Genomic DNA, 19993 nt, shown 5'->3' on the forward strand with positions numbered 1-19993 from the left:
CCACGTATGTAATCGCCATGGTAACAACCAAAAATACGACAGTCAGAATACTTAATTTTGTCTTTGGGATTCTGCCCAATAAAGTAGGACCCTGTCGGCTGTCATACATTGTTTTCTTTTCATACAACTAACGTCACTGGAGATTTTCGTCTTTCAATATGAGAAACAGGTTCACCAAAACTAGAACATCCTGTTGACAGAAACAACATTTTCTTGTTTCAGAAATTCAAAAGTTTACTTGATGTGACCAGCATAGTTAATAATTTACATAATATAAATAACGTTTGTAAGAGGACTACCTATATATATATATATATATATATATATATATATATATATATATATATATATATATATATATATATATATATATATATATTATATATATATATATAAACTATACAGATGTCCTCGTTGGAAACTACAGTGCTCGATGCTAACAGCAGAGCGTCAAAAATATTACACAAATTACTTCAAGTACAAAGTAATAATCTCCTGTACGTAAGTTTCATGCATCTTGCAATCATCAGACTACTTTACCCTTAGGGTGTTGTCCTTTAATAGGATTGGGACGTACCAGTGTACTATAGTTTTATTATATATATATATATATATATATATATATATATATATATATATATATATATATATATATATATATATTATATAATACACACATGTATATGTATGTATGTACGTATGTACGTATGTATGTATGTATGTATGTATGTATGTATGTATGTATGTATGTATGTATGTATGTGTATGTATGTGTATGTATGTGTGTGTGTATGTATGTATGTGTGTGTGTGTGTATGTATGTATATGTATGTATGTATGTATGTATGTATGTATGTATGTATGTATGTATGTATGTATGTATGTATGTATGTATGTATGTATGCATGCATGCATGCATGCATGCATGCATGCATGCATGTATGTATGTATGTATGTATGTATGTATGTATGTATGTATGTATGTATGTATGTCTATAGACTCATTTATCATCAGCATGGTTTTACATGTAAATTTTGGAATAGGAAAGAAAATTGATCAGATGTGTATAGAATGACTTATTTGAAAGGAAATAATACAAGTGAATTTAATTTGAAGCCTTCAGATTAGACCAAACCATGAAGTAGAATGACACATTGATAACACACGTCATTGCAAAATACAGATATTCATACTGGGAGAGTCCACTTTATTTGTCACGTCCGCCGTACATACACCGTACATGATCGAAACTGAACAAGCATGTTTAATTGCCTGTGATTGCTTCAGCAACACGTGTTTGGAAATGTTTGCCGTCTCGTATAGAATGAGGGCCTAATTGATTATTTTCAAACACAGATTTTGTTTTTCAGGAGTAAAAGACAACTTTGCATATTTGTTTGTCAGTTATTGGACATATTTGGATCTATGAGAATGTCATTTGACGCCATTGAACAAGATAGCGAATGTACTGACGAAGAGCAGTATGTTAATATTCATTACCTGATATTCAAAGGCGAGCTATTGAAATTGTACAATTGCCTGTAAGAGACCTCGTTATCAGTATTATACTACAGCGAAGAGGCTTTGAAATAAGTGTTTTGCGATCCAACATCTTGACTCTGTGCACACTTTAGTGATCTTCAAAATGCCTTTAGTAATAGCAATCTAAGGCGTATAGCTTTTAACTGTTTCTGCATCAGCTAGTCTGAGGATTGAAACACCCATGACATGTATACATCAATGTAAACTCACTTACACTCTTCAAACTCAGACTATAAATAGAATTCCCCGTTGTTGAAATCGTCCATAGGCTTCAATTTCTCGTATTTTAAAATTTGATAGCCAAAAATTGATACACTTGGTATTAAACAAGTGATGGTTGGCATATGACACGCACAACATAGAACGTTATCTCTTTCTTTCTCATACATGTGTAATGATTCATTTATTCAGAGCAAGCATTTTTTGATATTTTATCTCGTCCACAGAGAAAACAGATCTATATTGGCTGCAACTATTCACGCCAATACCACATAGTGAACTTTGTATGTTTTTCTTTGGTTTCATTTTACCGTGTCCTATCGACGTCCACCGCGGAATGTGTGCCTATAATATTACACATGAAAGCCTGTTTGCCACTTTGTCTGCCGCTTTGCCTCTTTTCCACTCTGTTCACGGCTCTAAAGCTGCCGATTATACATCAATAGTGTGACTCTAAGTCGATGACGAAAACAGACGAAGTTTTCAATGGACATATTAACTACGGAACAATGCACATATCGAAATTTCACTTTATTCGTAAAAGAACTAATTTGCATTCAAAATAAACGCATCATTCGCGTGTCTCGTGATAATGTTCGTATTGTCTACGAATGTTTGGAAAATATCAAAATTGTAGATAGCAGCTATCCAGTAGTAGTGTTTATTTGGTGAATGACCTGGCAGACGTCAAGGACAACCCCTAGATGGGAGACAAGTATTGGCGAACCCTGGGGATATCTCATTACTCGGTCAGATTACCAAAGCGAACTTGAAGCAACGAGTTGGCATTGGGATGTTTGCTCAATGTTATCAGAACCAAGCAGTCATAGCAGGCAATGCAATGAAAGGAAGTGTTCACAGTTGTGTTAAATCATACTGAATAAAAATCTAAGTTAACGGCATTGTTTGACTTCGATGTAATCCTAACCAGTGTATTGGAGGTCAGTGGAAGTCCCAAACACACTGGTGACCTTTACTTTATTTTAATTTAATCGGTCATAAGACTGAACCAAATGTATGCATAGTGTGGTGATTGCAGGCAGTATAAAGTTTTGCTACAGGCGACTTATAGGCAAGGCTTAGTTTGCAATTTCAACAACGCCTTGAGATTGAGACGCGACGGTATACTTTCAATGAAATATGGCGACAGTTTCACGCCATGTATTTTATGTTTTCTGTGGTATGTCATTAACTCATCATTGTCTTTCGTATTTTCGTCATATGTTCGAGAATTTCATTTTCGTTAACAAACATTCTAATTCTTGGGCTTTGTTTTTCACACTGTAATGGATGAACTGTGTATGAGTTGTAGATAAGTGGATTACATCAAGTTGCAAATGCTCATCAGGTGTTTGTGTGAAGGCCGTTATAAGCCAATGCTACGCTCGTAGATAAAAGCTAATGCAAGCATTGCTGCATGTTGACTGATAGAACCCTCAAGCGACCATTTACAAGCTCCGTTTTGTGCACAAAGGGGTTAGAAATAAGATTAAAGTGGCTGATAATGTATCAACTTGACTAGATTGGAAACAGTTTCCAACTTGCCCAGAAGATACCTCTCTTGCCTTTATACGTTAAAACAACTTGCATTTTATGTACTTAAGTTATATCGTACTGGATGTATTAAAATCCCTCTAAAACATCAATGACCCGTAACCTTGAACTTCCCGTATTCAAATCACCATTCCTGATGAAAATTGTTTGACATCTGTCGTTCATATGACAGGTCATCAAGGAAAGCATGGAATTTATTTCTCTTTGTGATAGCGAACAATTTCGAAATCCTAGCTGTAACACATTATGTTTCTGATGGAAATTGTTAGACAAATGTCGTGTTCATGACAGGTCAGCAAAATATCCATGAAATTTATTCCTCTTTGTCCACATGAAATTGCTTATCGAGTAAATAATACTCAAAGTTGTCTGTTAAACATGCACATCAACATTTGTTTATAAACGATACAAAAGAGCATTTACACAGGATCCCAGATCTTTTGGATGAGGAAAAAACTGACGACAGCTGAATGTTCATCATTCAGCGTGGGTTTCTTTCTGTTCAGCACCCTAACAATAATCCTTACAGCCTGGTATCATCAACACTTCTTTGTAAGCTCGACATATAGCCCTGAGCTATCGTGATCTGTAAGGACTGGAATACTTTGCAATAACACGCACAAGTTGTGCTTGGTACACGTAGTAGGAGCCATCAGCTTATATCACGTGTTATAAAAATTTAAAACGGCAAACTGTTACACATGTCACATAGTCAGCCGTGTTTGACGGTTCATCCAGCCGTAACAACTGTATGTATTGAATATTTAAAAATGCGGGTATTTATTTCCAAAGGCTTTGACAATGCTTATCACAAGTACGTAGTCAGAAGTTGGTCTATACTAAAATTAGTGATGAAATCACAAATAAATACATAACATCCAGTTGCAAACGTTGATAATACAGATCCTCCTCCAAACATATGTTTGTATTCGTCCTCTGTCAATATTTCCATCATATTTGGTCAAGGGTAGGTACAAGCTTGTGATAATATCATCAGTACTTGTAACTTTATTCACTGTCAATATTTCGTTTTCCTAAGTTCAGAAACTTCACTTGTACAAATACATACACCAACATACATGTTGTGTTGAGAGCATCATAAGGGTAGTATGTGTTGGGTTATTTTTAAATACATCGTTGAATTGTTCATTGTATACAGTAAATTCTGTCCTTGAATGATTAATCTACTGCTGGCCATGATTGACAAGCATGCATCATTTTTACAAACAAAACGATGATAAAAACTACATCAATATTTCTAAAATTTGAGCATAACAATCTCTAAGATTCCATCAAACCCTTTCGTCTTTCTCATATTATTTGTGAATTAATTACAGCGTGTCTATGGTCATCCAAATACGGATTTTTACCATTATGTAAATATAACTTTAGATTGTGCATAATATGATTACATATCATAATTTCGTATTGTCATATTGCATCACATTCTACCATATTGTGTCTTCTATCATACCTTATCGTACCCTATCATAAGATCTTATATCGGAGAATAGGTCATGACAAGGTGCGAATTTACTGAAATATAGATCTCTTTACTATTGACAGGAACAAGTGTGGTACTTTACGTGTCAATTATTATCAGCCACGTCAGTGGAAAAGTTCAAGCAATATTTATCATATAGTTTTTAACTGTCAAGATATTACATTGAATTTATCAGCTAACAGTAACCAAATAAATAACGTCAGGACAAGGGTCTGACAAGTAAATTCACCGATTTAAATTAAGTAAAATGATACGATGAAAATTGTGCATAGATCAATCTGAAAACGACAACAGGAAAGACAAAAAGTGCATATCGTCACACCATTTGATATATCGCAAAAAATGGTCAAAGATTGTCTATTTCAATATCTTGGAAAGAAATGCTTGATCATCAACCTTTTTATCAAAAACCATGTAACCCGTTATACAATTTAGACCCAGTCGTCATCAAATGAAATTCATTTTAGAAGATAAAATATATATATACCAATTAATTCTTATGTTTTATTGTTAATATCGGCTGCGCTTTGCAATTTGACAGATGTAGTAACGTCCGGCGTGCTTATAGTCAGCAGGAAATATGTTCTTCGGCAAAAATGAACCTATCTTTTTCGTTTTTGGGTGGCAACATGACATTGTCTCTCATACAACGGCAAATACATTTTAAATGCACGAAAGCGAGCATTCTATCTACAAAACCTAGGAAGAGCAAGTCTCGAACTGTGTCCATGACCACAGTTAAATTTGTATTAAATGATGATAATGTTACTTTAAGGGGTTCTGAGTACACAACTGTTTTTCTTGGAGTGTTAGTACATCTGTCGTACTTGGCATGTTGTGTTTCTAATCGCTCCAGCATGCAAATCAATGAGCAGTTTGTTACACTACACATGCGTAGCGTTTTATGTCATGCTGCCGCTGTTCTCTCTTTCAGAAAATCAACGGAAAAGAAATATTGAGTTCTCCTTCAAGCAGGCCAAGGTTTTTCTTGCTTCGTAGTAAGATGATCGGATCATGGAAATGACTGGGTACAATAATTTGATCGAAATGGAATTAGCTTTGTAGCTATTTATACGGCTAGATGTTTTTAGCGTCAGTATAATTTATGGGATGGAAAATACTCTCGTTTTTGGTCGATTGGAAACCGGAATAGGGGCGATAAAGAAATTACACTAAAATTTGTCTTTTTGATTTTCACCTTTTTGGTATTGCATAGGAGCATATCCAACAGCCCACTACCGTCTGTGTCATTCTTAGCTTTCAGCGATGATAGTAAATGCAACAGGTCAAACTATAAATACCTTGCTATCGTTTGTTTATATTATTCGAAGAAAATTGTACCTTTACTCGACCGTGTTCAATCTCTCATCACAGAAACATAACGTGAAATAAAATAATTCAATGTCAAACGAAGTGTTTATGAATATAATGTTTCCTCCTTTTTTCAAGATTTTGATGAATATGAGATGCTATAAGCCTTAATTTGGAATTCAATTGTCCATGTCACCGACTTCGTATTCAAAAGGGTAAAGATCGTCCACATTCTCATGCATTTGTCATTTGCTTGCGTTTTGGGATAGCTTTCGTTTCACTAATTACCTACAATTCAGCAAACACGAAAACTGGAAATATAATGCGATTTGTGTCTCGGCTCCACATTTTATGTTCAGATTAGAATTATATGATGTCATAAATGTAGAAAATATATTTTATATCAGGCATCACAGACACCGCCAGGGATCTCTTGGGTTTAGTATTCCTTTGCAAGCTAAGAAGTGCCGTATGTACAGTATTGATACATAAACCATAGCGCAGGGTGTGTCTTGCATTCAATTATAGTCAAGAATGTGATTGCTGTCGTAAACATTTGCGATATAAAACATGGCTTATCGTAATTCATAATTGAACAACACCTGTATAAAATCGAACACAAATCAATTGTGTCAATCGCGGAAAATTGCCATTTTTAAGCAATACACGTTTGCGTCGGTTCGACTTCAAGGAAAATAATTGTGTACAACCAAAACAGAGAGTTCATTTTGACGGGCGTAATCTTCTTAATCTAGATGAAATTACATATTTGGATAATATTTATATGTTTTGGATGGTTGAAGATGAGTCTAACCGTTGCAATAGCGGCACGATATTAGTTTTCGAAAGGCATTCTTGAAATCCTGGTTGAAATACGTGTAAATTAATGGATTCAACAGAGAGTTAACGTAGCCAAGCCACACGAGGAATCGTTTAAGTGTTGGGGCGACATAGCAAGTCTCACAGAATGGCATGACGAGTGCAACAATGAAGAATGGTAGCCAACACACCACAAATGCTCCAATGATTATGCCCAGTGTACGGGTTGCCTTACGTTCTCTTGCCATGGTCAATTCTCTTTTACTTCTGCGTAGTCGAGTTATTACCTGGTCAGACGTTTCTAGTCCGTTTTGTCCATTTGTAAGTTTGGTGATAGCTGTTTTGGGTGAGTCGAGGGTTATACTGCTCGAACTCATTTCAACGCGGTATCGTTTGCCTCGTATTCTGTTCCTTGCCGCCACGTAAATCTTGCCGTAGACGATAAGCATTATGGTAAGCGGTATGTAAAAGGCCCCAAACGTCGAAAATATAGTGTAAGCGTAGTCCTGGCTGATGACACACTTAGTGGGATCGGCTTTGTCTTCTTCGGTTCGCCACCCAAACAACGGTGCAATGGATATTAATACTGACACAGTCCAAGCTAATATGATCATGCCAAACGCCCTTCTTGGCGTTCTCTTTTTCATGTATTCAATGGGCTTGGTGATGACCCAGTACCGGTCTAATGCGATGACACACAAGTTCAGAATACTAGAAGTACAGCACAACACGTCAAAGGACACCCACACGTCACACATAAAGCTGCCCAGAATCCAAGTCTCTGTCACGTCATAGACACATGTCAGTGGCATCACCAGTGACGCTACCAACAGGTCGGCCGCTGCCAACGAAGATATGAAGTAGTTCGGGACCGTTCGGAGATTCTTTTCCAGTATAATCGCAGATAGTACGAAGACATTTCCAAAGACGGTCAATGCTACAAGAAAGAAGACAAGGACAACGCCGACCACTTTTTCCACAGTAATGCTCACGATCACATCGCTTGTGTCATTCAGTTTCAACGCAGTCAAATTGGTCAGATTAGACAACAGTTCATATGATGTGGCGTAAAAATACAGAGTCAAGTTGTTGTCGTCCTCCAATTTTATACTGTTGTTGATGCCTACATCATAAAGATCCATCCTTCAGGGTTTAACTATTGGATCAGGCGATCAGAGGTTACAAGTAGCATCGATGTGAACTGGAGTCGTAATTGTCACTGTCCGGTGTATCGCGCAAAGTCGACCGAACAGTATCGAGTAAGGGCGTCAAATGTTGATTCGCGCCCTGTGCAAGTGGAAGCCGTATGTACATCAAATCACCAATGATCAGCGTAGATTGTAGTTGGATGTGCAGACAGCTAAGTGCTTGGAACTTTAGCTAGACCGGTTATAAAGACATCGTATCTATGTGACCGGTTTTGCACTGGGCACACCGGAAACCATCGAGGACACTGCATCAGTGCACAGTCATCACATTGGAGCGCACTTTCTCAGCTTACAAAGAATCTCTCGGGCGATGTGTGAGAAGAATTCAGCTCGAACTGATGTCGACGAAGACCGTTAAATTGGATTTTCTTCGATTTATCACCGGTTTTGAATATCAATAGTAATACATATTCTGCTAATTGCTGTATTATAGCTTAGTTTCAAAAGGAGTTTTTAGTAGATACGGTGACGCCAGGTGAGACAAATTGCAAATCATGCGTTTCAGAATCTCTAATTTCCTGGCCACTACAATGCACACAGGAAAGTTTGGAATAAGTTCTTATACAAAGAAGATTAAATTCAGTCGCGTTTCCTGATAATGTCGGACACTTTAGTTGCTTTCGTCAGCTCTGACATCAGTTGATGTCTCGTTCAAAGACCACCGCCACCCTGTTGAAGAAAGAGAAAAAGTATATGTCAGATCAAATACCTTAATCGTTCAAATTAGGTAAATCCCTTTGGCTCTGATATGCCAAACAAACCGATGACTTTCTTAGACTTATTCGATGTCTCAATCCTTGTGCAAAGTAATCCATACATTCTAATTCTCAGCGAGTGGCTGACATTTGGCCCATCGGAGATCACCGTAAGACGTGGTGTCGACGCAGTTGAAACTTACAAGGAGGTTTCTCAAAATGAACATCCCCGGATGTTGAGCGTAGTCGTTAAGTAACTTGAGTGCGAGCTTTACAAGCTTGTTCCTTCAGGGTTTAAGTTAGGACAAGCGTGCAGCCTTGCCTCGCCACAATCCATAAAACGTGAAGGACAGACTTTGACAAAGATGAAAAAGTTATAATGTGGCAGTTATTATGTGAAATATTTTGAATGACGCCTGCACGACGACGTGTCGTTCCCCCTTAAATGGAAAAGATCATGATTGCCAATGAGTGTAGTAACACCACTGAATAAACTTTGGCATAATATACCGAGAGAAGTGTTGACACGTTTCCTATATAAACTGGCAGATGTTGCTAGTTTTAGTGGCAGCCGGATAGCGTGTAAACCATGCTACGTTAAACCAGTCAACATTACCCTTTTGAAGGAAGAGCACACACAGTTTAATACGGGCACTTAATGGTATTTGCGAGCAATGCCTTGAACAATAAAGTCATTTATATTACACAGCAGCCGATCAATATTCCTGACTGAGTTCATTTTTTAATTCTGATCGCAACGTAACGAGTGAAGATAACAACATTCGCTTCATAAATAGTAATACAGCTTTATTTTTAAATTAGTGCGGAAGATTGTGTCATTGAATGGGCATTTACTATCCGGCGTTTTTCATTGTTTTGTTATTGTACAATACTAAACGAAATGACTTAGCGGCGCCAAGGAGGCTTTGTGTTGGGAGATTCAAAGTGTAACGTGTACCACAGTGACTCTGCACATCAGTAATGCTAAGGATTTTTCTGTTTCAATGAGAAGATCTCTGTGACGAAGAGTTGTTAATTTGACTTCAATATTATTTCATAAACATGGCATCACACTGACGTGCTCCAAGTCGGTGTTGTCCGTCACCATCGTTACAATTCAAATCGTAATTTTACTCGATTGTTTGATGGCCGACTCCAGCTCAGTTTCAGTCAGTGGTTCATTATGCAAATACAGTGCATACGTTATCGGGAGAAGGTGGCAGTACCAAGGAAACTATCCTTAAAACGACATCGGAGTCGATTAAGTAAAGAGACAGCTGCTATACCTCAAGTCAGTAAAAACTTTACATTAAAATGCTGATTGCGATGACACTGACAGAACTCTAATGGAACGTCCAAGATAGCTGATATGTAAATTGTCTCATCGACCTTGACGTATATTAACATCTGAAAAAATGTCATGCGTTAACGAAACGGGTGTTCGTTAGGACTTTGCTGTTGGGATCTTTGTAGAGTGCATGTTAGAGTAAAGTGATGGGATTCTAAAATCATTCACTTGCTGCTTGGTCTGTGGATGTTTGCTATTCTATAACAGCGTCTCTGTTCTAATTTCTATGTCTTAATTTAAAGTTTGAACAACAACTATAGGTACGCGCATAACCAAAATCTTGCGCCTGGCAATAATAGTCTTTCACGGCGAACATCTTTGACATGACTGTAAATGTTAAAGTGGATCACTTTGACAAAGCCAATGCCATTAATCACACTTAACATGTCTGCAGATCTCATTAACACTGTACAAGCCAAGGTTACATTACTTCTTACCGGTCAATGTGTCGACGTGTGACCTTTGCAAATTTGTTTTGGTTTGTTTTTTGCTGCGGTTAGGATTACTAGAGCTTTGCCGCGGTTACAGAAAAAATTAACCGCGCTTGGCAAGTGTTGAAATAAATTAATCACGTTTTGAATAATCTCTATTTAAATGATGGTGCAATTCTACATTTTATAAACTTTGAAATATTGGCCCAGTCTCCAATATTATCTAAGCAAACTAAGATACCTCTCTGAGGCGATAGCAGCTTGCCTGCAAGGCCGGAAAATAATAGTTTCAGTGTGTTTAAAAGCTGAACAAGGATTCCTGTCTGTGGGTGGTTTCTGTTGAACTTTATGTACTTCTTATACTCCAACAACTTGAACGGGCCCCAGGCAGCGAAGCAGCAGTTGTTGTTATTATGGCGGACATATAATATCGACAGCCATGCTAAGGACACGGTCTGAAGTGACTCTCAGAAACCTCAGTTGCCCTGCAGGAGTACATGAACTACAACACTTGTGTAAACCGCAGAGTACCAATCTGTTGGAACTAGTATAACATGCCTTTACTTCTACAATATTCATAGCTTTCGTATACCCTTGTTCTGATTGGGAAACTAATGATTTCAAATGATTGCAGTGTAGATATCATCATTAAATAGGTATCAAAACGTATTTAGTTCATCTGATAGTTTGAGCTTTGAGAAAGTAATTTTCAAGGCTTCGATATAACTCTGAGGAATTCGAGGAATTTATGTAAATATACTCTTCCCCTGTGAGTTTCAATTGATTTATTATCAATAATTGCATTCATTGGCTTCTACATTCTTTTCAAAACCTTCAATTACACATGCGAAAACGATATAATTCTTGAACGTACTGTAAATGTATTGACGAGTTTGGACACTGGAACCAAACTGGTGCAGAGGTTTGAAGTTCCTGGTAGAGTCGTGTTTAAACCCATAAAGTGATGGCAAATTTTCCGATTAATTCACCGACACTGCACGAACTGGGGTCAGCATGGTGCGTGTGTCGTAATATCGACCAAGGGTTGCCGTAAAACGGTAATTATGATTGATAGGCGTCTATATGGTGTAATAGAGAAATTATTTATTGCAATCGAGTCGTTTGGTCTCTAGTACTTGCTATTAAAGAAGACCATTAAATACGCCTTAGCTGAACAAAATTTGCAATCTGAACCCAGTTTGTCGGTTATGCCAGGGTCAATGTTGCATTAAGAGACGTCACATTCACTGCGTACGGTTGGTTTATGTCTTAATATAGCGCAACTACGGCTGTGTAAACGTACGGTGCTAAATGTCGCAGCACAATTGAAACGATTTGTTCGATACCTACAACTTCCTCAATATTGTACCGCAAAACCCCATCCAGTGTTTATTCACGGCTTTTATTGATACTTGGCAAGAGCAGTTAAATTGTGAATGGCGCGGAAATGTGTTTTCCGTTAGATAAACCGAACTGTTGAATATAAAGGCATCGAATATAATGTGTATCGTCATGAACAGAACAATGCCCTGAGAAAAATTCAATAACAAATAAAAAACTCCATTTATTTCCAACTAAAGCCCTGCCAAAATATCACAATACATTCCACAGTGGGAGTTTTTGTCCATTAAACGAGCCAAAACAATTTCAACTCCAAAAACGTAAAAATAGGAATCAAATGGGTTCTGTCGAACAACAAACGAATAATTACGATGCTTTTCTTTGATAGGGTACAGTCATTATCAATTTTAAATTCAAAAATTCCCATCACGATTATAGCTATCCAAAACCTTTATGGAGAAAATCTAATCGTAGTGTCGATTCAAGTAGATACATATCTTATTTGAAGAATTCTCTCTTTGGCCATTCCAACTTCCATATTTGAGCATGTGTAAGTTTCCAATCGATTATTCAAATGTTTAACGTTCTTTTCGGGATTCAAACACAATATTCCGGCATTACATGCATTCGATGTCCCTGTCTCTAACTTAAACCAAATCGTAAAACGTTATGAACGTCAATCGTAACATGGCCATAATAAACCTTCATTGGATGAATCTTGTACTCTGAAGCAAAAGCAATCCAAAAACTCAAACATGGACAATACACATTGCCCAAAATCCAACATTTCAATCGAATTCAAAGCTATTGACTGCCGATATTCGTCAAATCCATCTGGACTGGATTTTTTGAGTTTGTTGGCTTCGTAAACTGCTAGCTCTTCTTGACCACTATACTTGACAGTTTAGGGTAAAACTCAGCTAGACTGGCATTTATCACACTATGTAATTTCTGAAAGTATCACATGTTCTTAAAAATAAACACACTCGCGCATGAACTCAGATAAATTCACACAAATTATCGAGCCAGGCATAAACCAATATTTTATGAGTAAACACTGCTGTAACATGTCGTTCATTATGGATATGAGGCCGTTGAAAGACATCGTGTTACTCGATAGGCCCACGCCACGCTAAAGCATGCACAATGTAACAACATTCGAATGGAAGTACAATATGTATAATTATATAAATCATCGAAATAATTTTTGTCATTGAAATGTCCACAGAATAATGTTAGAGATTACTACAGTAACAGTTTACAACTGTGTTGATTGCCTTGAATAGTTTGCTCAACAGCATGGTCCTGCCATGGATGGTTTAGGAGCTCTGCAATCTGTCATTTCTGTCATTTCTGTCTTCTACAAAATATTGAAGTGTTCTTTCATAATGTGTTGTTTATTAGTCGCTTCAGCCGCCTCCGTTATGAGCACTGACCTTAATAAATTGATGCTAGTACTTCGGACTGATTCGTTTTCCAATCTCAAAAAACATTAAAGTTTCCCTGTAATCAGTATTAACAATTTGCAGTTTGATGAGGGCATTTCGATAGCATAGGATGAGAATGGTTATTTACACTTCTAATTACGGTTAGCCATTAACCTGCAAGTAACTAGCGCATGTGGTACTCACATTGGCCAAGTATTCCCACTGCATTCATCGACAGCGAGTCGTGCCTTCAGGGGGCACGTCAATGCGTAATTCAGTATATCCCTAACGCCACTCATGATGTGTCTGAAACCTGAAAAATCGTCAAGTCACCAGCATCGAACTCTTATATGTGATGTGGTTATTGACACAATGCCAGAGTTGGTGAATAGTACACCATGTAGTTCACACATTGACTGATTAAAAGCCACTGTCAATGCATATAATATCTTGACTACGTCACTAGGTTAATTACAGTCAAGATTTAACGTTAACAATATGAACACAGTTTAGTTTTGGGAGATATTCTAAACGTTTCAAATCCCAAAAGCAACATGCTTCTATAATTGTAGTGAGAAATCTTGAAATAAAATCGTGCCCACGAATATCGATAATGTTCAACGTGCTTATTTGATTACGTCGCACTGTGATGGCAAAATAATAAGCTATTGCACTGTGTTCATGTTGAACTTTGGTTATTTCAAAAGTACGGTTCTTTTAAAGAAGTAATCGGATTTCTTAGGTTCGGATATTGTACTTTGATATCCGCTTCAAATATTCAATCACGATTCTATCTATTTTTCAGCAGGATTTACGGTAAGTCATCTTCCTGAATCAGATTTGACCTTAATGCTATTGTTTTCATTATACACATACTACAACCAATCTCTCACTTGATAACAAAGCGCTGATTGATAACCACTCATCGTTTAATTCGCTGTCGTCTTTGCCATGACAAACGGTCTCCTTGGCAATTCCTTTGTCTCCTGTATGACCACAACGCTGAATGTGTAAAATGTCGCTTTGTCAATATGAGATACATATAGTTATCGGATATATTTTGCCGCAGTGTTTACATATTAAATGGACGATGTACAATTTGATTTCAATCAGGTGTGCGATTAATATGTCGGTCAAGACCCTAAAAAGTATGGATGACGTTCACAATTGACATCGCAGTTGGTTGATTTAGATGTTTAAGAGGTCGAAGGGGTGATTGAACAAAATTTTCACACTGTTGATAGTGCATTCGAATTCAATTATCCGTTTGTAATTTCAACTGTGTCCGATCTTTTCACCTATTATGCCTGATTTGAATGGCCAGTTTACGCCATTCCCATATTTAATATTTTTTTCTAATAATCTTTTTATTTCGCCGGAAAATTAATTCTGGATAAGCGACTTAACGAAAGGCGTACAGACCTGAAAAGAAGAGAAGTGCACATTGACAATATACGTGTTATTATCTCTGGTGGATTTACAGCTAGCTCCTGTCAAAGACCGTCCATCGCCTTCATATTCACTGTCAAAGTGATCTGTAAAGTGTGTGCGTTCGTCCAATGGTATTTCCATAGCAACTAACGTTTATCCTGTAGTTGGTGAATGTGATTAGGAAAGTGATCAAACGAAATAATATTTTCTGAGATATTTAATTACCCTTCAGTTGTCTTTCAAATTATCGGTAGGAAAGATGTCGGCATCTCACATTCTTGATTGCACAGAAGTAGGATTACCAAACTAGACAACTCAGTTAACTTTCAGTAATTATTCTGGTCCGTGTCAAAAGTGATTGGCGACAAACCATGTCGAAGATTGCGTCCGACTTAAGCTGTATTACTTACAGCACGGTGAAAGTCACAGTTGTTGAAACTGTCAATAGTTGGAATGAGATTGTCATTGTGCCAGTTTTAAAGAACAAAGAGACGGTACCTTACTTATATTGTTATTTCAAAGTTGCCATTGGCTGTAATATTACAACATTTAACATTTACGAGACCCTTCCTCGTTAAAACCTAGATAGCTTCATTTAACCAGATGATAAAAGACGGTGGAAGGTAGAATCAATGTTTTTTTCAAGAATGATTTTCTGTTATGCATGTAAAAAATAATGTATCAAATTACAAGCACTAAGAGGATAAGAATATAGTTAATAATTTTTCTTGATTATTTTTTCTGCCAAAGTTAATTTTATACATGAATATGCAGTCTTCCTTGGTTCTATTTAGGTTGATGTTATAAATACGTTGGTTAAGTTGATTAAACACGTAGTTCAGTTCAAAAAACCAAAGCCGATTAAAAGGAGCATAGAGGCGGGTTCTTACAACATTGGCAATTTTTAACGAATTCTTTACACAGAAATATAGGACTCTTACTGTCCGTGTATTTGACTCAATATCTTTACACAAGTAATTCACACCTGGCAAAACAACATCAACATTCCTATCCATGTATTCCATGTAGTAAGTATGTACCGTGTACACCACTATCAAAACAAAATATCATAGACAGAAACAGGAGATGGAACAGAAGCACCTGGCAGTCAGAATTCTACCATTATCTTTCAATATCTGCCGTACCGGTAAGGACTGGTCATGCGTAGCATGACAAATCGTTGTGTACATCACATACCGCACAACACTAACACCGTCACATGCTGAATAAAACCGCAATGTGATGTTCATTTCTGTCAAAATCGTTCAGCGTTCTGGCATGATCGATTTCTTTGTAAAGTCATGGTAGTTTTTAGTTTTTTCTGCTAAGGTCGACGCCTTCAATTTTGAACACTGAAAACAGGTACAAGGTATTGTAATATTATAAGCATATTAGAAAGAATATTCCTTTGTAACCAATGCTGTATATTTCTCGGGTGCTGTTTTCACTCAATTTCCATTCTTTCACTTAATCGATCCGATACTCTAAAGCCTCAATGAAAATTACTTGAAGAGTAAATACTCCACTCATAAAACTGTCATAAATAAATGACAAATCAACGAACAAACGAACAAATATGCCAACAAACACGCAAACAAATAGTGAACACCGAATGAATAAATTTATGAATAACAGAACGATAAACTATTAAATATACTAGCCACATTTACATTCACACAATCCTTTTATAACGTCTTAAGTAGTTCTCAGTTACTTCAAATTCAAAATGGCTGCCATGGAGAGCGGTCACGGCTTCAGTCGTCTACACGACAGTTTCTCCGTTAATTCTTTCGAAAATTCGATTTGGAATCTGTTCAGTGAATCAGAGTAAAACCATGTGGCTGGAAACACTACTGTTTAATGCATATCAATAGGAAAAGGCATTGATGTGTGCATTCCATGCTTAAAATCATTATGGCCTACAAAATTTTTGCATTTTCGAAAGAACAAATTATTTAAAGTTGACCTGATCCTTGCTCGCACAGACTTTCTACTTTAAGTTATTGAAGAAGTCAAAACGTGACCGAGTTATTCAGTATTTCAGACTCTTTGCTAATATAGTAGGTGTGTAACAGACGAGTAACTCCAGGGCTCCTCAGTTCATCTCCATCAGTCAAACAGACGCACTTCACACAGAGTCACATTACTTTCCAAATTCTTATCTTAGCTGTAAAAAATATCAGTTAATGTTGCTGTGTCGCGAGTCTGAGGTTGTAAACAACAACCTTTGACAGAATGTTTTTCAAAATACTGCCTTCATCTGGAAAACTGAAATTCTCATATCGAATATGACAAGAACGGTTTGTACATTTCCCCTCAAACTACTTGTATGGCGCCTCGCTCAAATAAATTACTCTCTTACCTGCTTTCACTTTATTACCGTCATCAGTTAAATAATGGAATCGCTTTACTGACAAAATAATTAGGCAATTTCCTTGGCTTCAATCTAGGTAAAGCAAACATGTACTTCAAAGTAGAAGTAGAATGCCTGCCAGCGAGATTGGACATCATGTCTTTTATTCGTGAGAGCAAAGGTCAGCCAGAGCATGGCATTTCGTCTGTCAACACAGCATTGCCTTACAACTGCCGACACAGCATTGCCTTACAACTGTCAACACAGCATTGCCTTACAACTGTCAACACAGCATTGCCTTACAACTGCCGACACAGCATTGCCTTACAACTGTCAACACAGCATTGCCTTACAACTGCCGACGCATAGTTCAGCTGAGTTTAATACATTGGAACTCTGACAGACTAACCATATTTACGTCTCTTGGATCTGCGAAAAAGCAACAGCATTTATACTCCACTAAAATGATTGTAAACAAAAAATCGGAACAATAGCCTCAACAACAATGTGCAGAACGATTTTCTACCTAATTTTTCACTTCAAAGTTGTTTAATCGTTATTAGATACAAAAACTCATCAACAGTGTAGAAATCGCGATCGGCTACCGGCCTTTTCAGATCCATCGGAATATTACGATAACCATCACCTTTGTCGGCTAGGAGAACATGCAATAATTGTAGTTTCTAACCGAAATAATTAGTCAAGGCTTGTTATGGAAATCACATGTAGATTTCTTCGGAATGAAACGATAGTACAACAAGTCCTTGATGTCATAGTGAGATCTAGCAGCTTGAACACACATAAGACATGAGCAATTGAATTATCTAGATATATGGCGCACTCCAGTGTACCTTACAATCTAGCATCAAGTTCTATTAAGTGTCTCACTTGATTCTGTGAGCATATATGTTCAAATTGATTTTGAATATCGAACGGTGTCACCAGCTTCCAGCCAGACATTCTATATCAGGCGTTGTTTCAAAATCGCACCAATTCCTTTTTTTCAAACAAATATTAATCATCTAATTTACACCGAAAACTGTACCTACTTAAATTTGGAACGATTCCACCGATATGAGATACATACTAGATTGGATTTTTACCTGTTAACGTATATGAGCTTGATCTAATGTCCTCTCAAGATGGTACGGTAGATACGTCGGATCCGTTCATGAGTGTTTGAAAACATGGTTCAATTGTAAGACCATCTCTACGTGCGGACTGGTATACGGCTTCCTGGCGAGGCTCATTCTGGAAGGCTGCGAAGAACGCCGAGACGTTCTATGGTAATTTTAACACATACGTACTCGCAGCCTTTTGATAAATTTCAATATTCAACACTTCCAGTGGCAGCAGCCAATCAGGTTCGCGTGTTACTCATACGCAGTCAAATCCCTTACGGTTAGCTAAAGGCAATTTAATGTTCAATAAAAGTACGGCGACTAGTATCGAGAGAGGGCAGTACGTAGTCTACATAATGCCCGCTTTTTGTGTGCAAATATTATCTTCAGAGAAGTGTGTCACTGAACTGATCTGGCATAAGGCCATACACGCTAACCACGGTATACTTCTATTATTAGTAGTAAATTAAAAGCAACAGTTATAGGATTGCTCCTGGAAATCTCATGTTCCACGTAAGTGTAAGAAGAAGGATCTCCCGCCGATAAGAAATGCAAATTTACTCCTTTAATGGCGGACATCAAAGGCAGAGAATATAGCTGGGCACCGAAGCTTCAGTTGACATTTGAACTCTAATTAGTGATTGTCAGCGTGCAGTCTGGGAAGGATGTTCGTTTTCATTGTGAAATCTTGTCTTGCCAGTTGCTTTGTGAAAAGAAGACTTAATTTCATTGATTGTCAGCACCTCAATCGAAATGTTTAGAATTCCTATGGTCTTCATTTTCCGCGCCGCTATATTGTCAATTTAATGGCCTTCGGCACACATCCAAGCATTTGTGTGTGATTAAAAAGTATCTGTCTCGTCTAAAGGACTGCATTGCGCACACTAAGTAGAAGCAAGAGAATGCAGTAACTTTTCAGACGTTTCTTTAATTCTTATCACCAGACGTCGGGTAACTCTGATGAATTTTAGTATCCGTGACTTTCAAAGTAACATGGTAGGCGTCTTAACGTTGGGGGCGTTTCAGGGCAATCGGAAAAGAATGTACTGTCTTGTTTAAATTTTACTCATTTGACAGTTTGCTCTGGAAAAATATATAATTGAAAGGATGGAGAATAAAAGTTGTCAACTTGAATTTTTAATTCAATACTGCAACATTCGTTTCTAATCCACTTTAAAGAGCAGTGTACAATGCTCATTTCTATGCAGAATCCCGGTGTGATTATAAGCGCTGAAAAAATTCGCACAGAATCCAAGAGTCGAACAAAAGCGATATTTCATAGAAAAATAGAATTCATATAAATCGTTAAACAGAGAATGTAAGGAACACAGCTTCAATCTGCTTACACGACTGATGACAGATTTAATTTTTTGGGAAATGCAACTATTTAGGGTTTGGGTAATAGCTAACGTGTTGGAACAGATCATAAATCAACTATTTTAGGGCTTGGTAATAGCCAACGTGTTGGAACACATCATAAATCATTGCCTTTGCGTGCATGTACAACTTTTAAATATAATAATGCAAATTTTAACCTATTTCATTGGGCTATTTCAATGGATGATGGTAGCTACTGTCGTAAATTAGAACGCACTATATTGTTATCATAGTAATTGGGCCTCAGCCCAAGTACATTTGTTTTCATTCCGTGGGAAAAAACTCTGTAAGGTATAACCATTTCTGGCTGA

The 19993-nt window shown here is 37.2% G+C and overlaps 1 protein-coding gene across 3 annotated transcripts in view; it reads right to left on the minus strand.

Moving 5' to 3' along the window:
• Window positions 1-4068: 4068 nt before the first annotated feature.
• Window positions 4069-19993, minus strand: part of LOC139120824 (5-hydroxytryptamine receptor 1A-like) — a 79065-nt gene continuing 63140 nt past the window's right edge. For 2 of the 3 annotated variants that reach the window (XM_070685397.1, XM_070685395.1), the window contains exon 2: window positions 4069-8827. In XM_070685397.1, the coding sequence (XP_070541498.1) occupies window positions 6941-8092 (1152 nt within the window). In that variant the 5' untranslated portion in view covers window positions 8093-8827 and the 3' untranslated portion in view covers window positions 4069-6940. Of the gene's footprint in view, window positions 8828-18287; window positions 18476-19993 lie in introns of those variants that run through there. The other variant, XM_070685396.1, reaches the window with a different exon arrangement.

This window comes from Ptychodera flava, chromosome 20 (assembly GCF_041260155.1).
Source record: "Ptychodera flava strain L36383 chromosome 20, AS_Pfla_20210202, whole genome shotgun sequence".
Lineage (NCBI taxonomy): Eukaryota > Metazoa > Hemichordata > Enteropneusta > Ptychoderidae > Ptychodera > Ptychodera flava.